At 38.7% G+C, this 23,048-nt stretch overlaps 1 protein-coding gene across 1 annotated transcript in view; it reads left to right on the forward strand.

The window, feature by feature from the left end:
• The window catches only part of ASB4 (ankyrin repeat and SOCS box containing 4), a 59,364-nt gene that overhangs the window by 22,181 nt on the left and 14,135 nt on the right, over positions 1-23,048 (forward strand). Inside the window, exon 3 of the mRNA XM_037508130.2 lies at positions 20,727-21,217. Within this exon, the coding sequence (XP_037364027.1) occupies positions 20,727-21,217 (491 nt within the window). The remainder of the gene's footprint in view (positions 1-20,726; positions 21,218-23,048) is intronic.

Raw genomic sequence — 23,048 nt, forward strand, 5'->3', positions numbered from 1 at the left:
AAATTGATGTTTCGGTATATATGCATATGAAGGGGAAAATGGAAAGGAAAACAACATATATTAAGCATACGATGTGGGATGTCAGGTACTTTAAAATAAAATGTCCCATTTAATCCTTGCAACAACCATCTGAGGTGAGGTGCAAATTAGTCTCCTACTTTTATAGATGAGGAATCAGAAACTCAGAGGAGTTAAATCAGGTCCCAGGTCACATACTCAGTGGGATGCAAGCAAGTCCAATTTTATCAGCTTTGGGTACTCTCATGCCGTACTGAAAATTGTGCTCTACTTACCCCACTTTCCCTTCGGGAACATTTGTCTAATTCAAAAATTAGGAGAAAACTTTGCACTAAGGCAACACTGACTATCTAAAAGCGAACCTTAAATGCTGTCTTAGAAATCCATTAACTTTTAAAAGAACTCACTACCATGAGATATTTTTCTTGATAAAAGAAATAGAAGACAGCTGGATATATTAGAAGTGCGTTTAATTAAAAAATGTGAAGAATTGTCAATGTTTTTCCCCACAGGAGTGCCACCAAGGCCGTTGTCACCACTGCGCCACTTCCCACCATGCAGGTTTGCCATTGCAAGCAACACTTTTCACAGAGGGCTATTTTCCTTTTAAGCACAAAGCCTTTATTTGGGTTTTCTGAAATTGCTCCAACAGAGGTGTGGAGAAGTGATTAAAAAAGATATATTAAAAATCCATTCATTCATTTTCCTTAAAATTAAACTCTTTAATTAAAAGCAACACTTTGATCAATTTCTAATTTCTGCCTCTACCACTGTGATACAGCAAAGTTTAAAATAATAGAAACAAGTAGATGCAAGTTAAATATCCCTGTCACTAAACTTAGCTGTTAGCAATTTTTTAATCTAAATACGAAATGTTTGGGTTTCATTGGCAAGACTATGCCACATCTATCTTCTTAAATTTGGGTTGCTTACCGCCTACCCAGATGATTCCCTGGTGCTGCTTCAGATGGGAATGTTCATTACAAACCCCACCACCCCTTCCTCCTCTCACTCTCACCCCCTTAGTTTGGATGATAGGTTTCCTTTTTCAGCTGGCTCTCTCTACTTTAAATTCTGGAAAAGGAGAATTGTGACTTGCGTTCTGAGTTTTCAGTCTGGGGGTGTTCTCTTTGCTTTTTAACCAGAAGCATCCGAAACCAGAAAATGAAGTCAGATAAAATTGCCTCGGACTTGCACTATTTTATTTTATTTTTTAATCTGCATTTCTCTAATTTGCTTCTTACTTATACCAGCCTGGATCTTATTATCCCCTGAACATCATAAACACCATTTAGCAAAAGATATCATATTTATAAACGGAAATGCAAATGTTTTCTTTGAAGTAACAGCTTGTACAAGATGATGTAAACAATTTTAGAAGGAGATTCGAGGGCCCAGATTTGGAGGTAGATGGTTAAATCAAACAGAAGCCTGATTCTCTCGCCCTCCCGTGCTTCTGGCTGTACCCAGTGCATGTGTGGACAAAACAAACAAACAACCAAAACAAATAAATAAATAAAACATGCCTCTATAAAAAAAAAAAAAAAAAAAAAAAAAAAAACAGAAGCCTGAGGCTCCCGTCTCAATTTTTCCAGTAAGCAAACCAAGAAAACTCACCAATAGGGGAAGCAGAGAAAACACCAGGACTGGAAGCTAAGCAAGAAGCAAAAGCCAGGTTCCTGAGGGAGTTTTTAATTAATGGGAATAGAATTAAGAACGGAGCCCTCCGTTTTGTACGACAAAACATCTCCTAGGCTCTAGGAGGAGGGATCAGCCAACCCCCACCGTGAGCCCTGGGGGCTGAAGCCTTAGGGTAGCCCCGCCCCCAGCAACCTTGGCCTTTGTTTACTGGAGACCTTGCAAGTTGGCAGCCCTCAGAGACACTCTTCAATTAAGGGAGAGCAGCGCCAACCAGAGAACCTGGGCTGAAGGCAGGAAGTAAACGCTTCCTGTGAGCAAAATTGAATTAACCTGGGGGTGCGTGGGAGGACACGCGGAAAGATCTGAACGAGAGCCCCGAAGGAAGGTCGGCTCGGACTTAATAATAACAGCCGGATATGACATTTTTATTCATGCCCGGCACTGGATGCATACTCTCATTTAATCCTCCAAGTATCCTACGAGGTAAATACTGTTATCCCATTTGCAGATGAAAACACGGAGCTTTGGACAATTGGCTTAACGGTAAAACCCGGCTTGGAATGCCCAGGGAGCGCAGTGCTGACCGCCCGCTTCTCCACTAGGCGGTGCTACTTTTCCTTTGCTACTTAGAATCCTGCCGGTGAGGTAACTGAGTCTCGGGCCTGTCGGGTTGCCTGGCTCAGTGAATCTCGTTCCAATATAGAATGGACTTGTCAGGTAGTAAACCTGCCACTCGCTCAGCTCCCTCTAGAACTACCTCATTTGCACCCCCAGATGAAGAGAAAGTTTAGGTTGTATTCTATAACAGGGGAGCCACACTGTGATGGGATTGGACTGGAGGGGCTCAAATATGGCTTGAGGTGAAAAGGCGACCTTAAGTGTAGTTCTTAAGAGCACTGGTTCTGGAGTAAGACCTTCTGGATTCAAATGCTGACTCCTCCCTTTACTACCTACAAGAGTGAGGGCAAGATTCAATCTCTTAGAAGACCAGCTGTCTTTACTGAGTAGAGATACTGATAATCTTCCAAGAGGATCCTAGGAAACTCAAAGAAAGGCTCATGGATTTTCTTTTCATGTGTGGTATGAGTTGGGATGTGCATTTTTTGTTATATACCACTTGCTACATCTTCTTAAACAATACAGGAGAGATGACTCCCCAAGAGTAAAGGAAAGAGGTTGACCTACACATTCCCTGTCTGGCTTTAGGAACACAAACTCTCCCTCCCCTTAAATTCTTTCTTAGTCTATATCCATCGAGAATGCCACTCACAGCATGCAACATGCCAGGAATTAGGATCCTGTATCCTCAGATGATTAGTCACTACCTGTCTTGCAGATCTCTCAAGTATGAAGATGGTATAAAAAAAAAAAAAGTCCTCTGGGAGTTTATGAAAAATATGCTGGCCCAGGAGAAAGAATGTTACCCTGACAACTATGTAGAGAAAAATTCTGAAATAGTCTTTCTGCCAGTAACAGGCACATTGTTTTGAAGACCTTTGCTTAATTTCATCCCAAGTACAAAGGGGACATGGCCTTTAGGAATCCTAAACATATTATGGGCTGAGATCAAGGTATAAATGCAAAGGGAGGTAAGGGCAATATTTTGCTTTTCCACTGAGATCAGGGACTGTCCTATACTTTTATGTAGCTATACCTCTAGTTGGGACATAGACAACATCACATGCATGTACCCTTCGGTAGAACAACTCTATAGCTCTGCATATCATATTCTTAGCAGATCTTTCCCCGAGATCCTGGTTCCTGATATGAATCCCCAGCAATGACTTACCTCTAGTCAAGCTACTGTCCTTTCTGTAAACCACTGAATGTAGAGAGAACACAGGCATTCCTCTGGACCAAAGGACTCCTCACTCATGGCCTAGAATGCTTGTGGCTGCAGAGACTGTCATCACCATTGCTTTGCTGAGTTGTTGCCTCTGAAAGGGAAAGACCCATTGCTATTTGACTAACCCCTTCCCTTGCAATTGGTTTCTAATACAGTGCCACGTTTACTATACCCTCCATGGCTCTTTCTTGAGGGGTCGGGGTAGTGCTCTCATTCACACCTCATCCACACTCTCTACTTCCTGCTCTGTTTCCAGAGTAGTGGGGCCATTAACCTCCAACCCTAGGGCTGATCCAGGCCTCCCCTTATTCTGAATTCAGAACAAATGAAATTTTGCCCCAGCTAGAGGAAGAAGTCATTACTCACTTTCTCTAAATTCCTGGCCTCACAAAACCCCAGCAACCTTCCCCAGGATTAACCTCTCTTTCAGCTGAATGAGAATAGCAACATTCATTTCCTTCAGTGAAAATACCATCCTAATCATAAGATATGGTCTGACTTCATAAACCCAACAAGATTAGTGCAACACAGTATGATAATAGTACATTTTCCAAAGACTGAGTTATTCAGTCTTATCTATGGTGACTTTGCTAAATTTTAATCACTGTTTCTGGAATTTAAAAGATAAAAAATAAAATAAGGTGACTGAGCTCAGTGCCTGCATCTGGATTGTTCATGTCCAGAAAGATATCTTTTCTTTAAGCTTGAGTAAATTAAAAATAAACATAAGAATAAATAAACATAGGCTCTATTAGAAAAAGTCTGCATCCCAAGGGATGAGAAGCAATATTCCAGGGAGTTGGCAGATAAGCTTTGATATGAAAAAGATTCGCTTCAGGAGACAGAAGGAAATAGTTTGTGATATTTGCTTCCTGTTTTCAATATGTTTAAAAAATACAGGGAACTGTTAAAAAAGAAAACTTGTTATAAGAACAGACCAGGAGGAAGCAATTTGATTTGAGAAGTAGTTATAGAGTCAAGCACTTTCTCTCCACTTTTCCTGGCCTTTCTTCAGTCTGTTTCTCTTTTCCATTTTTCCATCTTGGTGCACCCCAGGGCTAAGTTGGAAGCACGTTTTTCCCATCTCAACTCACCTCCCTGATCTTATCTAGGCCCATGTCTTCAAATATTAACAAAAGGTGTTCACTCCCACATTAACTTGTCTCCACTATATGCTGAAGAAGCATGTCAAATTTACCTGCTGGGCTGAAACTGTTTCCTGACCCTGCCTTCCTGGTCTCCATCCCAATAAATGACAATTCTCTTCTTCCAGTGGCTCAAGCCAAGCGTGGAAAGCATTTCTATTTCCTCACGCTGCTCATCCCACAGACCTATTGGTACTATCAAAATATATTTCCAGTGTGACCGTTTGCAACCACTTATAGTTGGACCACACTAACACAAACCATCTATTTCTTCCTCCTCTGCTTCAATAATTTCACTGTGTTCATGTTTTCCTTTTTACAACCTACCCTCCACACAACCAACCTGAGTGGCCTTTAAAGAGATAAATCAAATTATTCCCTTCCATGGCTTCCCTTCACATTTAGAAGATAGTCTAAATAAAATATTTTCTATGACCTTCTGAGTAGAACTTCATTTGAGCCTTGCCTGCCTCGCTATTGGTCTTTCCTACCACTACCTCTCTCATTCATCTAATTGAAGTAACATTGATATACTACACTGTGTAGGTTTTAGGTGTACAATTTATCATCTCTGCAACTGTACATGTCACCCACACCCACCACCACAAGGCAGGTCACCACCCACCACTACCAATTTACCTCCTCTACCTGTTCCACACCCCCCTCTCCTCTGGTACCACCATTCTGTTGTCAAAGTCTAAAAATTTGTTTTCTGGTTTTATTTGTTTATTCTCTTTTTTATTCTTCAAATGAGTGAATTCATGTGGTAACTGTCCTTATCTTTCCAACTTATTTCACTTAGCATAATCCCTCCAGCTCCATTCAGGTTGATGAATTGCAAGATTCCATCCATTTTTATGGCTGAGTAGTATTTCCTTGTGTATATATATCACATCTTCTTTATTCTTTGTCAGGGATTTAGGTTGTTTCCATATCTTGACTATTGTGAATAGTGCACCAATGAACACAGAGGTGTATACATCTTTTTGAATTATGTTTTCATATTCTTCAAATGAAGACCCAGAAATGGGATTACTGGGTCATGTGGTAGTTCTATTTTTAACTTTTTGAGGAATCTCCACAAAGCACTTCATAACATAACATTTCATAGGAATATATTCATAATACTTTATTACCTGCAACTGTGTGAGATGTGTGAGTTAACATTCTTTGTCTTCTTCACTAGCATGTAAATTCCATGAAGTTAAGGACATTGTCTGTCTTATTTAATATGGTATTCCCAGGACCTTGAAAAGTAGCTGGTACATAGTAGGGACTCAACACATGTTTGTTGAATGAATGAATGAGATAGAAAGCACTAGGAATGTCACATTACTTCCAGAGAGAGAGAGTAATATGGTCAAATATACATTTAAAATATTTTACTCTTAGATGATGGAGGATGAATTTGAGTGTATAAGAGTTTATGAGAGGAACGCAAATGTACAGACAATAGGAAGTGATAGTGTTAAGACTTGGTGATTAATGAGAGGGAGCAGGGAAATGAGGAAGAAAGAGGAATAGAATATGACTTTCTGATGTTCATTTTGGTGTCCTATTTGTGAAATACAGAGTATATAAGCAAAAGAAGTGAGAAGAAAAAGAATTTTGTTTGGGACATGCTAAATTTTAGTCTTATTGAGCCTCCAAATGGATTTGTTTAAAATGCAATTGTACATATAGGTTTGAAGGTCAGTGGTTCAAGTCAAGACTGGTCATATATTTTATAGTACTTTATTACAATTTAATTCACTTACATACAAATCACCCATTGAAAATGTATAATCCAATCATTTTAGTATTTTCATAGCATTATACAATCACAACTACAATCAATTTTAAAATACTTCATTACTGAACAAGTAACCTGTAGCCTTAGCTATCACTATCCATTTCCTTTAACCTTCATTCTCCATGTCCTGTACCCTGGGCAACCACTAATACACATTCTGTCTTTATGCACTCCTCTTATCTGACTTTCCATATAAATAGATTAATACGAAAAACACATTTTCTGTATCTGACCTCTTTCATTTAGCATAATGTTTTCTATGTCTTTTGAAATGATAAAATGAAACAAAGTACTTCATTCTTTTTTCTTGCTGAATAATATTCCATTGTATTGCTGTAACACGTGTGTTCATTCATTATCAGTTGATACACATTTGAATTGTCTTCTTTTTGACTATTACATAATATTGTTTATGAACATTCATATGTAAGAATTTGTGTATTTTCATTTCTAATTATACATATCCAGGAGTGGAGTTTCTGGGTTACATGGTACCTGAAGTTTTATCCACGAGAAAAAGACTACACGTAAGTCCCTCCAGCTTCCTCCATTTTGCTGTAATTGACAGCATTTCATCTTTCCTTATATCCAAACAGTATTTTACAGTGTGGACCTAACCACATTTTCTCCATCCAATCAGTGGGCAGTCCACCTAAACAATCTTTATCTTAATACATTTCTCTGGTGCATCCAACAGTACTGATGACTCACTCCTTGAAATTCTGTTTTTTGGTTGTTTCCCTGCAATGTTCCCTTCTCCCTCTCTACTTACTCCCTTGTGACTTTTCTATGATTCTCCTTCTCGGCCCCTAAATGGTATTATTTCACTCTTGTTATCATTTGCTCCCTGAAGTTTTTACTATACATAACTTCCTCAAGTAGTTAAAACTACTGTTTTCATAAAAGGAGAATAATTTTATGACTCAAAATTATGAAAAATCCTATATCTGACAAGGGACTTGTATCTATAAAATGTAACTATTATAACTTAATAATAAAAAGACAAACAGTCCAATTTAAAAATTGGCAAAGTATATGAATAGACATTTCTACAAATAAGATATATAAGTGATCAACAACCACATGAAAAGATGCTAATGTCATTAGCCATCAGGGAAATGCAATTCAAAACCACAGTTGGATACCACTTTGTACTCACTAGTATGGCTATGATCAAAAAAATAATGGCAAATGTTAGTAAGGATGTGAGAAAATAGGAATTCTTATATACATGGGAATGTAAATAGTACAGCAACTTTGGAGAACAGTATGGCAATTCTGTGTACCTGCCACTCAGCAGATCATGTGACTCTTCTGTCCAATAACATGAGAGCAGAAGAAATAAGTCATTTCCAGGTGTAGGCAGCAGAAAGCCCAAGTATGATTATTTATTGATTTATTTATTTTTAAAGATTTATTTATTTATACAAGAACAGGGTACAGGCCAGATCTGTGGGAGGGTGAAAGGATTCACTGGAGACAGATTGGGGAACAAAACAGGCAAACTGAAGAAATACACTGCTGACGGGAGCAGCGGGCGAGACAGGAGAGGTCTGCCGTGCCATGTGGGATTCTCACTGGCCAGCTGGGATCGAACCCGTGCTGCAGAGGCTGCAAACAGCTTCACAGTGCAGAGCTAAACCGCCTGCGCCACTAGGGAGGCCCACCAAGTATGATTTTTAAATTATTTTTCTCCTATGGTGGATAAAACTTCAGGTAGAGATGTTGAAGTCACAGAGGGGGATAGCTTGGATTCCTGGGAGATCAAATGGAAGATAATGGTTCTGGATTGCCACCTAGAACTACAATGCACTGTGAGAGCGAGAGAAACACATTCAATCCATTAAACCATTAAGATTTGGAAGTTGTTACAAAAGCATAATTTAGTGTATCTTGATTAAGTCCTTCCTGTGAACAATGTAGAATATACTGGAACCAGTAATTCAAACTGAGTTTAGCAGGGTGGATGTACTTAAGCCTTCAACAGTGAGGTGAAGGACAAATGAGACATTAATAATGGTAATATAGTCTGCCCCGGGAGATTTAGGAATTGTGAGTGTGAGTGTGTTAGATAGGTCATCTGCTAAGATATTAGAGTGTGATGTCAGGACAGAGATAAAAGAAAGACTGACCCAGCAACCTATGCCTTCATTGAAAACAGATGAGTGTTGGGGCTACCCTGGTGGTGCAGCGCGTTGAGTGCAGCCTCTGCAGCATGGGTTCTATTCCCACCGGCCAGAGAGATACCCACATGGCGCGGCAGATGTCTCCTGTTTTGCCCCCTCAGCAGTGCTTTTGGTCCATCTGCCTGTTCTGCTCCTTGCTCTGTCTCTGGTGAATCCTCTCACCCTCCCGTGCTTCTGGCCTGTACCCCAGTTCTTGTGTAAATGAATAAATATTAAAAAAAAATTAAAAAAAAGAAAACAAATGAGTGACTGGGAGACTGTGATATTGTAGATAAGAAGGGATAAAGAATAATGTCATTGGATAGCATAAATCCTAACAGGTGAGGGGCTGTATCCACGGGTGAGAGAGTAATGGCTCAGAAGTACCATTGTTGATCTAGAAGAGGGTAGTTCTCAACTCTAGACCCAGGAGAACGTGAATATCACAGAAATGGAAACTTAGAGGAAATGGTATTTCATTTAAGATTTCATTTAAGACAGGAGTATGAAAGATACAAGAAAATATATTTGCCATAGATATATTGTAGATTGAAAGGGCAAAATTGAAACTAGAACAAAGCAGCCAACTGAAAATATGCTCTGGTGACAGTTAATAACAAACTTGACACTGCACAAAATTGCATCCTTGACAAAGAAACAGACTTGAGAAACAATCCCAGAACACACAGAAAATGAAAAGCCCTGAATATGGAAAAAGAAATCTAATCTTTGAATAATAGATATTTCTAAAGAATGCTTACTGTTAATAACAGGTGAGACAATAGATGTAAGACTGCTAGTAAGTGCTCGAAAAATAGCATTTTTTAATATTTTCACAAAGGAGCATTGAACACACATGCTGTCTTTTACCTGCACATAAGCCAAGAAAAGTCCTCACATGGTTTTGGGCTGACGCACGGTGAAGTTCAAGCTTATAAAGGGAAAGGTGCCTCTGACAATTCAAGGAGCTAGTGAGGATTCTACCTGAAGTTAATAAATTGCACCAAATTCCTTTTCAAGTCCTTGCTTTTATAACCCATGATGATATTTTTTCCAGATTTTCTTACATTCTCACACACATTTCAGGCTACTCACCAGTGAGAGGAAATATTTTCACCCTTACTACTTTTCTTAAGAAGAGTGTAAATTTTCTATTCAGCAATCAAAAAAGATAAACTCATGTCATTCGCAGCAACGTGGATGGAGCTAGAAGGAATTATGCTCAGTGAAATAAGCCAGAAGGAAAAAGAAAAACATCGGATGGTTTCACTTATAGCAGGAATATAGGGGAGCCAAATAGGACATCAGTGTAAAAACATAATAACAGTACAAAACACAACAAAGCAAAAACGGACAATTATAAACCAGAGACATCCTGGGATCAGAGGGAGGGAGAGAGGAGCACAGGGGACTGAGGTGATGGTGCACGGATGCATTGGGGAAGGAAACTCTATGGGGATGACACCTGAGGGGGTGGGGGGAAGCAAATATTGTTTAAAAATGAACAATGATGTGAAACATTTAAAAAAATTAATATACAAAAAAGAAGAGTGTAATTTTTTAAAGATAATGTTAGGAAGCCGGTCGTAATTTGTTACATTTTTGCTCCTGCATTGGAGGACTGAGTTCCAAAAAAATGTGTGAGAGGAAATTTCCTATCAATGACTGTAACTTGATAATGGTAGATGGAGCATATTTAAGCACAAAAAGCTTTCCTATTTTTCAGTGCATCTGGAAATGTTCACTGTTTGAATATGACCAATGTTTGTGAATATAGCAGATGAAAAAATCATTAACAAAAAAGAACTGTTTGAAGATGAATTAATTGGGTAGGTTTGGTGCTTGGCAAAATAAATTCAAAAAACTCTAAACCTAGACATATATTTAATAAAATATCAAATTTTAGCAGTAAAAAATAGTAGAAGCATATGTAAAAACTAATGAATAAATAAACAGTAGATTGCTTTAAAGGAACAAAAAGCTTGGCAGGTTTGCATTTCTCTATACTGTTCTATATTAAACAAGAATCTAATGGAATTAGGTTCCATATGAAATTTTGGAAAGTAAATTACCCAAGAACTTTATACTCTTTATTGTTACTTTATTTGTGACAATAGAAATTTACTGTCAGGTATTTGAGTTCTTAAAAAATATGCCAAAGATACCCCCTGCCTGAAGACTTCTGGCTGTGAACTGGACCATGCAGAACACAGGGGACATATTCATGAAGCTGTTTTAATTTTGTCTTCCAGTGTCTGTCTATATTATTAAGAGACTAGTTTCTCTTCTAGATGGGCTAAGAACTGAGATGTGTCCTTGTCTTCTCTGTTAATGTGTATGTAAGAAAAAGTTTCAGTCACTCAAGTCTCATTAAGTCAGCTCGATTCCAAAGTTGGACATCCAGGGCTAGTGATTCAAATGATATAAAAGTGAGGTCCCCCGACTCTTCCTTTGCTCAGTTGTCTGCAGACCAGAAGCATTCAGTTGAGAAGAGAATACATGGTCTCCTCCCTGGCCCTTCTCCTTCTTACCTAACTTACTAATGAAGGTTTTTAACCCTTGCAGAGCTAGTGCAAGGTAAAGGAAGCGGAGGGAGACAAAAAAGAGCGGAAAGTTCTTTCTTCTACTTTTTGGGTTGATTAGATGTTTAAAGCTCTGCAGCCAGATAAGCACACAGAAATAATATGAAATAACTATAGTTCAGTAATTATAAAATCAAACACATCGTCAAACTTGTTTTAGATAGTTGCTTTTTATTGTTTGGAAATAAACAGATTAATACCCTAGATTAAATTAGTAAATTTGGTGGTAAGGGAGGAAATGATATGTGGGAGAAACAGTGGGTTGAGCTACTTAGTAAGTGGCACACTGCAAGGATACACCCTGGCCTCATATTCGGCCATGCTACTGCCATGCTGCTGCCGTGCTGCCATGCTGCCATGCTGCCATCCTTGAACATGTCACCACGGCAGCACCCCAACATGCTCTAACTCAGGTGGAAACTCTCAGGCAGCAGGTGAATTTTAGGGGTAACATTAATCTTCCCTTTCTTCTTAGATAGCAAGTAGTCAATTAACATTCTTCTATGTGTACAAGGGGGGTTACAGCATACAATGCACTGGTTGCAAGGACTCAGTTTCATTTTTACAGTGTGGGCTGGGGAAAAGACAGGCTGCATAATTTTTGACATCCATTACAAATGGCTCTTGTGAAAGAATATTATTAACAACTTTAAGATGGTGACAGCTGAGCATTTCACCAGATATGGAGGCTGTTTAAGTGAGGGGCCCTTCATGATTGGGACTGGAGATTACTTGCCCTGGTTGGGGATTTCTGGCTGCGTTGCAGTACAACTCCGTATATTATGTAGTTCTAGTTAGAGAACAAAATGACCTCAGCTTCTGAGTTATCATAAATTAAATACTGTCTATTAGTTGAAAAATGTTTACAATTAACTACAGAAAAAGCTTGGAAGACTACACTGAGTTTGTAGGACTAAATATGAGAATCTTAACAATTTTAACAATGTGAATTGTTGCTGTCAAATAAAATGCCTAAGTATAGGAGGAAAATATATCATAAAATGGGTAGCATGGGATATTGTAATCGATTTATGGTTGGAGATTCTAAGTGTAAGAAAGTTTTAATATTTCAAAAGAAGAATTAAAAATTGATGAAAATAATACTGAAAGGTGTGTGTGTGTGTGAGGTGGGGTATATAAATAGACCAAAATTAGCCTTTCCTATCCAAAGGTTAAAAATGCTATTTAAAGTTGATAATAAGTAGATAAGTAAGTAAATTAGTAAACTCCCAAGACATTTAAAAACATAGTTAAAAGAGATATCTTTGTTAATGCAGCTGTCCTGGGAAATTGTCAATCAAGTCCCATCTTTGATTTTTTTCCTAACAAATTCCTTGTTATTTAATAAAAAATAATTTTGACAAACTAAGTTAGATTAATTGAAGAGGAATATGTGGTATAAGTTTGGTAATTCAATAAGATGCCTCTCTGAAAATAGACAGTGAATACTTATAGTGTCTGCCATGGTACTACTCAGCATTGTTGAAAGACAGTTGCTCAATGATAAAAGGTTATTTGAACTATTTATTAAGAGGTTACCTTTATCATGGGAAAAGAAACCGCAGCCACTTGTACTTATTAATAGTATGTCTAATATAAAATTGAAGCTGAGAAGCAAAACAAGAAGACATATCAAGATATCTAAGTACAGAAGAAAATTAGACAAGTCTTCCAGCACAGATGGTGGCATTATTCTTCCTCCAAAACAAATACTTAAAGTTAAAAGCAAATATGGCAAAAGAGAATACCTGTCAACTATGGGTGATGGTATGTCGATGTCTGTTGTAATATTTTCTGTTTGAATTATTTCATAATTTGTAAAAAAATTCTTAGTCTTAGTGCTGAATGAAAGTAGGTATTTAGGTTAATAACATAGATTTCTAACCTAACTCCATTTTGCATGTAAACATAACATGCTTTTGAATTGGAAATAAATAGGGACATTTCTAGGAATGCAACTATGGGGTAAATTAAGGTAAGACTGGATTTGCATTTATTCAGAAACTTGCCAAGACTTTTTTCCCCCTCATTTTAGAGCACCATTCATTAATGACACGATATTTGAACTTCAATATGAAACACCTGTGTCACTTCATACATATAGTTGTTTGGATTCTGCGTCACTAGTTCAAACAAATCACTATTTTATTATGTCATCCAGGATAGTCATTCCTAAACATCAACATTTTGAACTTCACTCTGCATGATTGTTAATTTATTTATAGTATTGAAGCAATCATAATTCTGTAATGAGTATTAGAAATTACTTTCATTTTATCTATACATGTTAACTTGCCTTTATATATATATATATTTTTAAAAGATTTATTTTTATTTATACAAGAATTGGGGCACAGGCCAGAGGCAGGGGAGGGTGAGAGAATTCACCAGCGACACATCGGGGAGCAGAGCAGGCAGATTGACTGAAATACACTGCTGAGGGGAGCAGAGCGACACAGGAGAGTTCTGTGACCCCCTGTGGGTTTCTCCCTGGCTGGCCAGGAATGGAACCCACGCTGCAGAGGCTGCGGACAGCCTCACAGCACTGTGCTCAACCCGCTGCACCACCGGGGAGGCTATATATATATATATATATATATATATATATATATATATATATATATATATATATATATATTTAAAAGATTATGTGTGGAGGTAGCATATTATATTTTCTATGGATTTTATTGTGGAGTGGGAGAGGCATGTCTGAAAGGGCTGAGAAGCATTGGTTTGACCTTCGCCTTCATCACATCCCTGATCATCCCAATCTTACTGAGGCTTTTGAGGGATAGGAGCTTGTTGAGGGATGTAAAGTGAAGGATGTGGATTCCCTGAGTGGAAAATCAGGAAATTGACAGCTTTTTCAGTAACAGGGACCTGCTCTCTGTTCTTACTTTCACGCAACTGGTGAGATGACACAATGGAAGGGGGTGTGGATATTGGGAGAGGATGCCCCTAAAGGTCATCTCATCGCCTGTAGAGAGCAGCAAAGCCCAGCAGAGGGAGCCGCCACGATGGGGATGAATGGCAGCGTTCAGCCAACCTAACAGATGGGGCCGTTTAATTTTATTTGGAAAAGAATACCCAAGAGTGAGGCTTTATAACTAGAATTCATGAAATTGACCAAGTTGTTGAAGGGTAATGAAAGGAGACTGTCACAAAGTATGGCAGGACAGAAAAAAATGTAATATTAACTGGCACGAGGTTAAAGTCCCTCAGTAATTTTTGGCTTTAGGAAATTTCCTCACAGCTCTCTTCCTTTGGGCTTGGTCTGACCAGCAACCATTTCTGGTAGCCGGCTCGTACTCCTTGTGCTCAAATTCTCATCCTGTCTTTTCTCTTCATCCTATGAAGAGACAAATCTGTGTTCTTTGCCCATAAATAAAAATTTTTTGTTTTTTATCATGCAATACAAATTATTTTTTTATGTGTCTTATTTGCTGCCATTCCAGACTGCTTCTGGAGACTATCTTGCATGAATAAAAAGGTTCATGAGGGCCTTTGTTACTTAAAAGTTACATTCCCCAGAAATAATTTACCTCGCTCCCCTAAAATAAAAATTGCTGCAAAATTTGGAGGACTGGGCCTCTCTGGTTTCGCAGGTGGTTGAGCGCAGTTCTGTGAAGCTGTCCGCAGCCTCCTCGGTGCCGGTTCGATCCCTGCTGGCCATGGAGATACCCACATGGCGAGCAGATCTCTTCTGTCTTACCTGTTGCTCCCTTCAGCAGTGTATTTCGGTTGGTCTGCCTGTTCTGTTCCCTGCTCTGTCTCTGGTGAATCCTCTCATCCTCCCGCACAACTGGCCTGTACCACGGTTCTTGTATAAATAAATAAATCTTAAAAAAAAAAGAAATTTATTTAAAAAAATTTGGGAGGAGTAATGTTTATAAAAATGAAAAGAAAACCTTTTAGAGAAATAGACAATGTTTCTGTATGGAAAAACTGTAGTGTATGAGTGTCAACCTTCCTAAATTGATGTCTAAACTAAAATAAGTTTCCAGATGAATGAAATGCTAAATATTTCTAAAATCTATTAAAAACTAGCTTATAATTAATCTAGAGGGTTATATAACCTCTGAGAGAAGTGGGGCATTCTAATACAAAAAAAGAGGGATGAATTTCACTAAAATTAACCATTGTGTGTAAGAAAAATTAAAACGAACTGGTTAAACATTTTTAGCAATTATGAGAGCACAGGTTTACATCTTAATTTGATGAGGACTTCATATAAATGCAAACAAAGCAGAAAGGATTCAATATATAAAAAGAACACAATTTGGATGACTAATAAAGAAATACCATTAGTGAATAATTGCAGAGAAAGCGTTTAAACCCTCATCAAATGAATTCAGATTTTAAAAAAAAGAGACCATTTTTACTTCCAAATGAAGCCAGCATGAATTTTTAAAAAATGTATCATAAAATACTGGTGAGAAAAATAGCACTCTTAAGTATTAATGAGAGATCTATAAATATAATTTTTGTCAATATTCATTAAGGTCTTTAAAAATAATTCAGGTGTTTTAGCTTATTGGTTCTATTATGGAGGGAATTTCTTCCAAGGAAATAATCTTGAAATTTACATTACAAAATTACAAATGTATTGATTGTAGTGTTAGTAATGAAATCAAAACTTTGTGGAAAATGTTTTCCTATTCATAGAATGAGTCTTCACTCATTATGTAGATTTTAAATGTTATTTTAAATGATTATAAAACAGCATATAAATGCTTATAATAGTAAGCAAAAGGCAGTGTTGGTCAATAAAAATATTTAAATATGTCTAACCTAATTGATAATTAGGGAAGCAAATGTTTAATCACAATGAGCTCTCACCCACCATGCTGGCTAAAATGAAACAGTTGGTGAGGTGGTGGCACAAGAACACTCACGCTTGGGGTATGACGTTGTAGTTTCTTATGACCACCTGATGGATGCCAGCTAATGAACTTGAAGCGATCATCCTCCAGGTCCCAGCAATTCTTTCATTGGTATTGGCCCCAAGAGACACCCCTGCACATGTGCACTGGGGAGCAAGAAGTTACACAAATGCTCAGTACAGCAATGTTTGGAATCCCCTGAACCTGGAAATTTCTGACACCAGTGGGAGGAAATAATTTTGCATTGCTTGTGCTGTGCGACAAAACATGATAAATGAGTGAGCAAGAGCTAAACATCCCAACATACATTTTCACAAATACAGTGGAGTGTGAAAGTAGCAAATTGTAAAAGAATACCTGTTAATTATTCCGTGAATGTAAAGTTCAAAAATAAACGGAAGTCCCTCTAAGTAATACAATGATACCATTATCACAATAATCAGAAGAATGTACCTCTGGCGGGATGGAGTTGCTGTAACAGGGAAGGGCACGCAGGGAAGTGGAGGGCTTCTCTGCTCCCAGGAGGATTTGATTTCTTGATCTTGAATATGACCAATGGCATGGGTGGTGACTTCACAATAGTTTTTTAAACTGTACATATGTGTTTCTACATATTATATATTTGCATGTTTTATATTATGGGTGACATTATGCCACCCCTCCAAATTATGTTAAATTATGTCCCCATATTAATTCCTAATTCCCAGTACTGCAGCATGTGACCGTATTTGGACAGAGTGTTGCAGATGTAATTAGCTAAGATGAAGCAATCCTGCATTCAGATGGGCCCTAATTGCAGTGTGACTTGTGACTGGTGTCCTTATAAGGACACAGCCATGTGAAAACACAGAAATACAAGAAGGAACCGTGTGCGGATGGAGTGATGCATCTATAAACCAAGGAACACCAAGGATTGCAGCATCATGAGAAGCTATGAGAAGACATGAGACAGATTCTCCCTTGACAGATTCTCTCCTTGGACTTCCAATCTCCAGACGTGTCAGAGAGCACATTTCTGTTGTTTTATAGTACATGAGGTTGTTATTGTTCTAAGAAACTATCCATTATATTTTCATATTAAAAAAGATTTTTTTTAAGTCCCCAAGGATGTGTGTTTATGGTCTCAAATTTCTCGAATGCATCACCAACCAGGTACACTCAAAGATACAATTCAAATATAGCAATAAGCTCCACTGTTGAGAAAAGGAAACTACGTGGAATATCTAGTTGTACCAACAGGTCAAGGATCAACTGTAAATGTCCAAGTACATTAAAAAATAAAGGATGTGGTTTGTTCCAAGCTGGCCTGTAAAATTTTCATCCTGACCCTTTGATTCCCTTCCTTACTGGAAATTCTCCAGCGTCTGAAGTGACCCTGCACATGGCTCCTGGGAAGACATTCTTATTTATTCCATTTCACTCCACAGCAAAGAAGAGTTGACCTGAAAGGAGACCCGACCCAGAACCTTTCTGGGGTGGAATACAGATGAACACAGATGGCCCCGTGAAAGACACTCTCTGGTTGTAATTCTGCTTTCTGCAAGTTAGGAGCACAAGACAGTCTCAGAGTTTACAGAGCAATGTGCTCTCTGAAACCCCATGGGGGATTGGGTTGATTTTATATCAAATTCCTGCCTTGCCTTACTCAAATGTGCTCCATCTGATCACAGGACTCCATAAAAAAGGGCAGAGAGGAGCAATACCTGAAGAGCAGATTTTTAAAATTAACAGAGCAATATGATTACTCTTCACATTTTCAAATACAAAAAAACAAGGTTAAGTACAGATGTATTTTCTAGAAATCTAATAATGAGTTAGGATAGCACAGTGGTAAGAGATTTTGAAGCCAGTCTGTCTACCTTCAAACTTCTTATTCAGTTGTTTCCTGTTGTTTGGCATAGTTATTAGCCTAACTTCAGATTTCTTCATCTATAAAGTTAAGATAAAAACACCCACTGTAAACTGTTGTTAGAAAGAGTCAAAGAGGCAATATATGAAAAGTATTTAGCTCAGAATGTTGCACACAATGACTAATAAGCATTAGTTGCTGAAATAATAACACTAATGAAAATATTAACAGTCTGTTCTGATTTATACTTGAAGTGCCTATAAAAATTTCCAGGAGAGGGCCTCCCTGGTAGCACAAGGGGTTAAGTCTCACTACTATGAAGCTCTTGGCAGCCACTGCAGGGCCAGTTCGATTCCCAGCCAGGGAGATAACCTATATGGCACTCAGACCTTTCCTGTCTCCTCTGCCGCTCCCCTCAGCAGTGTATTTCACCTCTGTTACCTCTGGGCTACACCCTAGTTTTCTAAGCAAAAAAACATTTTTTTTTTAAAGGGTAGGGCCTCCCTTGTGGCCCAGGGGTTAAGTCTCAAGTGCTATCACCCCCTAAGGCCTGAGTTTGATCCCTAGCCAGGGAGCTAACTCACATGACTCAGCAGACTTCTCCTGTCTTGTCCACAGCTCCCCTCAGCAGTGTACCTTGGTCGATCTGCCTGTTCTGCTCCCTGCTCTGTTTCTGGTGAATCTTCTTACCACCCCACACCTCTGGCCTATACGCCAGCTCTTGCCTGCATAAATAAATAAATCTTAAAAAAAAAAATTTCCAGGAGAAATGATTATAGAGCAGGCCCCATAGGGGTCACTTGGTTCACTCCATTAAATTAGGCAGAAAAGGAAAATTTTAGCTTCTCAAGTTGACCATTCTAGCAATTAACATTCCCTATTAGAAAATTAAATTCACTAAAATCAACTCAATCTGGAATAAAGACGAATATAAGACTTGAAGCCATAAAATATATGGAAGAAAAGGTAATAAGCTCTTTAATAACTGCCTTAGTGATGTCTTTATGGCTTTGTCCCAACAGCAAGAGAAACAAAGGACAATATCAACAAGTGGGAACACATCAAACTAAAAAGCATCTGTACAGTAAAAGAAACCATCGGTAAAATGAAAAGGCAGACTAGTGAATGGAAGAATATATTTGCAAAACCATGTTTCAGACAGGGGATTAATATCAATATATAAAAATATGTCATATAACTCAACAACCAAAAAACATGCAGAGGATCTAAATAGGCATTTTACCAATGAAGAGATGCTGATAACCAACAGATACCTGAAAAGATGTTCTACATCATGTATCAGTAGGGAAATGCAAAATAAAACTACAGTGAGATTTCATCTCAGCTTAGAAGGTTGGTATCAAAAACAAGAAATGACAAGTGTTGGTGAGGGTGTGATAAAACAACAACAACAACAACAACAACCCTGTGCACTGTTGGTGGGAATGTAAACTAGTGCAGTCACTGTGGAAGACAATATGAAGATTCCTCAAAAAGTTAAAAATAGAAATGCCATGTTCCAAAAATCCCATTTCTGGATCATATTCATCTAAAGAATATGAAAACCACAAATTCAAAAAGATGTATGCACTCTTGTGTTCATTGGAGTACTGTTCACAACAGTCAATATATAGAAATAACCCCCAAGTACCTGACAAAGAATAAAGAAGATGCGGTATAAATACACAAGGGAGTACTACTCAGCCATAAAAATGGATGGAATCTTGCAATTTGATCAACGTGAATGGAACTGGAGGGGATTTGCTAAGCGAAATAAGTTGGTAGGAGAAAGACAATTACTCTATGACTTCACTCATTTGTGGAATATAAAGAAACAAAACAAACGAACAAAGTAAACCCTTAGACTCTGACAACAGAATGGTGATCACCACAGGGGAAGGAAAGGACAGGTGGAAGGGGCTGATCAGTGGTGGGTGGACATGGTGTGATAAATACAGTTGCTGGGGTGAGAAACTATTCTCCTGAAACCTATATGTTGTTATAAATTAATGTTGCCTCAGGGGGGAAAAACATCACTTCAGTTTACTGGTTTGTTAGATAAGTGGGTCAGTTGAAATCACTTCTAAGGACCTCTCTTAGCAATAAAAATTTGTATTTCTAAAAATCTTTGTCAGCAATATCTAACATGTTACACTTTCTAAATTGTTGTCTTTGCTTCAATGAGTATTTCTACTATACCAACTTCAGCTCCTCTCTGTGGAAACCATTTTAGGCCAATTTGGTGGTCAAAGTGATTGTGTTTTTTTGTTATGTTCTGCAGCCGTGTTTCAAGGAGGCCTCATAGACTTAGGGAGATTACCTAAACAGATCAGCTTTCAGTCAGAGGATTGGGCAATTTTCATACCACTAACTTTTGTCTGGACCAAACTTTTAGGTTTACCTGCTCAGAAAAAGAAATCAATGACGTTTAAAGACACTGTATGAGCTTCAAATGTTGTGATATAACCTTTTTAAAAAATGACATTTGGTATTTTATTGATTAAAGCTATGTGGGTATAGGAGTCACTTTATATTTCCAAATTCACCTCACCTGGATTAAGAATTAAAATCAACCCTCTCCAGTGTCTGCCGAGGCTTTGCTCTCTCCCTAGTCGTCCAGGAGATGGCACTGTTGCTTCAAAGGTGTGACTTCCTTGGGGCCCAGTAAAAGAACTTGGGGGTGTAAAACAAAGCATTGCAATCGGAAGTTAAAAAGGAAGCAGTGAGAAAAACCCGGCTTAATGAACTTTGGGAATAAGGCCTAGATTTGTTTCAATCATTGTCTTCCTGAATCTCTCCTTTTAGGAGCAAATGTGAACTTGAAGACCAACAACCAGGATGAGGAGACGCCCCTGCACACGGCTGCGCACTTCGGCCTCTCGGAGCTGGTGGCCTTCTACGTGGAGCACGGAGCCATCGTGGACAGTGTGAACGCCCACATGGAGACGCCACTCGCCATCGCCAGCTACTGGGCCCTCCGCTTTCAAGAGCAGGAGTACAGCAGGGAGCACCACCTCATTTGCCGCATACTGCTCGACTACAAGGCTGAGGTCAATGCCCGGGATGACGACTTTAAATCTCCGCTCCACAAGGCCGCCTGGAACTGCGACCATGTGCTCATGCACATGATGCTGGAGGCGGGCGCCGAAGCCAACCTCATGGATATCAACGGCTGTGCGGCCATCCAGTACGTGCTGAAGGTCACCTCCGTGCGCCCGGCCGCCCAGCCTGAGATCTGCTACCAGCTGCTGCTGAACCATGGAGCCGCTCGAATATACCCTCCGCAGTTCCATAAGGTGAGGCTGGGCTCAGGGGTGCAAGCGAGCACTAGGTGGTGGGCAGCGTGCAGGAGACGCAGATGGAGCTTGGTCTGAAGGCCCCAGGTAACTCAAGCTTGTTTGAGGCTTGAGCTTTTGGGGGGACTGGCTCTGGTCCTCTCTCTGACCTTCCATGTATACACACATCCCTGTCTTCTCCTAGTCCACTTTTTTTTTAATTAATTAATTTTTTTTTTCTTATAATGCTGTAAGCCCCATAGTTCTCCTGCCACCATATCACCTATGAACCATCACACAGATGCCAGGATTCGACCTTAGAGCACTTGGTGCTTGTGTTCTTGCCATATCACACTGTCCAACTTTTATTTTGAACATTATATTTTGATAATCTCTAATGGGCTAGCAGGGACAACATGCTAATAATATTGATAAGACTTGGCATCTACTCTCAAATTTAGAATCTGGTGGGAGAGATAAACACAGAGAGACGGCTTAATGTGCTGTGGTTAATGGTAAACCTTGGTAGAAGGATAAATGGCAGAGTAGGGGAATAAAAGGTGGTATTGCCAAATGGATGACAGATTTGCATTAGGTTTGTGATGGTAACTCATTTGGAAGGAAAGAATTTAAGACTTTAAGGGGCGTATACTCAGGCTGGGTAAATTCCAGATGGACAACATAGAGAACTTTCTGATGTAGGTGTGAAGAGTTCAGTAATTTCTGTGATCTTAGTAAGGGATTTTCTCTTGGTTTTCAGTGTTTTAATGGAAGATTGTCATTTCCTTCTTAAAATTATATATAATATTCAGAATGCTATGGAGTTTTATAAAACTTTATAGAGAATTCTAGATGATTACAATGACAACAAAAATATAATAAATAATAATGTTGCAGTGATGTCTTCTGTTGAATGGTAAGATTCATATTGGTTGTTTCCTTTTGTTTTCATAATGGTGGGTGAGTACTAGCATTATCCTCATTTAGAAGATAATAAAGGAAATACTAAGGAAAATTAAGATGTTTTCCTAAAGGTGCAAAAAGTGGTCAAGTTCATTTTTTATTTAACAAATAATTACTGAACACCTACTATGTGTCAGGCACTGTTTTGGAAACTGGAGATAGAGCATTGAACCAAACAAGACCCTCAAGGAAGATACTGTCTATTGGGAGACAGGAAAAACAAACAAACAACAAATGTATCTGCTCTGATACCTAGGTGTCATGGAGAAAAATTAAGCAAGGTAAAGAAAATAACAGAATGCCATTTTTGTTGGTGTTTGGGAATCTGTGATTTTGCAAAGGTTGATTAGAGAAAAATAAAGATGTAAAGGAGCAAATGGTGTGAATACATGGGGTGAAGGGAAGAGACTGTTTCAGGTGTAAGGAAAAGCTGTTACAAGGATCCTGAGGTAGGAGAGGGCTAAGCATGTTTGAGGAGGAGCAAGGAATCCAGAGTGGCTGGAGTGAAATTAAAGAGGGGGAGGAGAAGCATATACAAGGGTGTCTGCAAATCACTTATCAGTGGCTTTTACACCTTGGTGATGTCCTTGGCTTTTACTCTGAGTAAGGGAGGACATCATGGAAGGATTTTGAGTTGGGAAACCCAAGTCTGACTTATATTTCAGAAGGATCTTTTGGAGTACCTTTTGGAGAATAACACTGGGGGAGCAAAAGTATTATAATAATCTAGACAAAAGATAAGGGTGGTTGACACCCACAGTGGAAATGATGAAGATGGTGAGAGGTGGTCAGATTCACGGAAAATCCTAAAGTGGGGAATCAGTGAGTTTTGCTGATGGATTATTTGTGGCTGCTAGAGGAAGAGGGAGTCGAGGATAACTTCACGGAT

The sequence above is a fragment of the Talpa occidentalis genome, unplaced genomic scaffold (assembly GCF_014898055.3).
Source record: "Talpa occidentalis isolate TD23 unplaced genomic scaffold, MPIMG_talOcc4v2.1, whole genome shotgun sequence".
Lineage (NCBI taxonomy): Eukaryota > Metazoa > Chordata > Mammalia > Eulipotyphla > Talpidae > Talpa > Talpa occidentalis.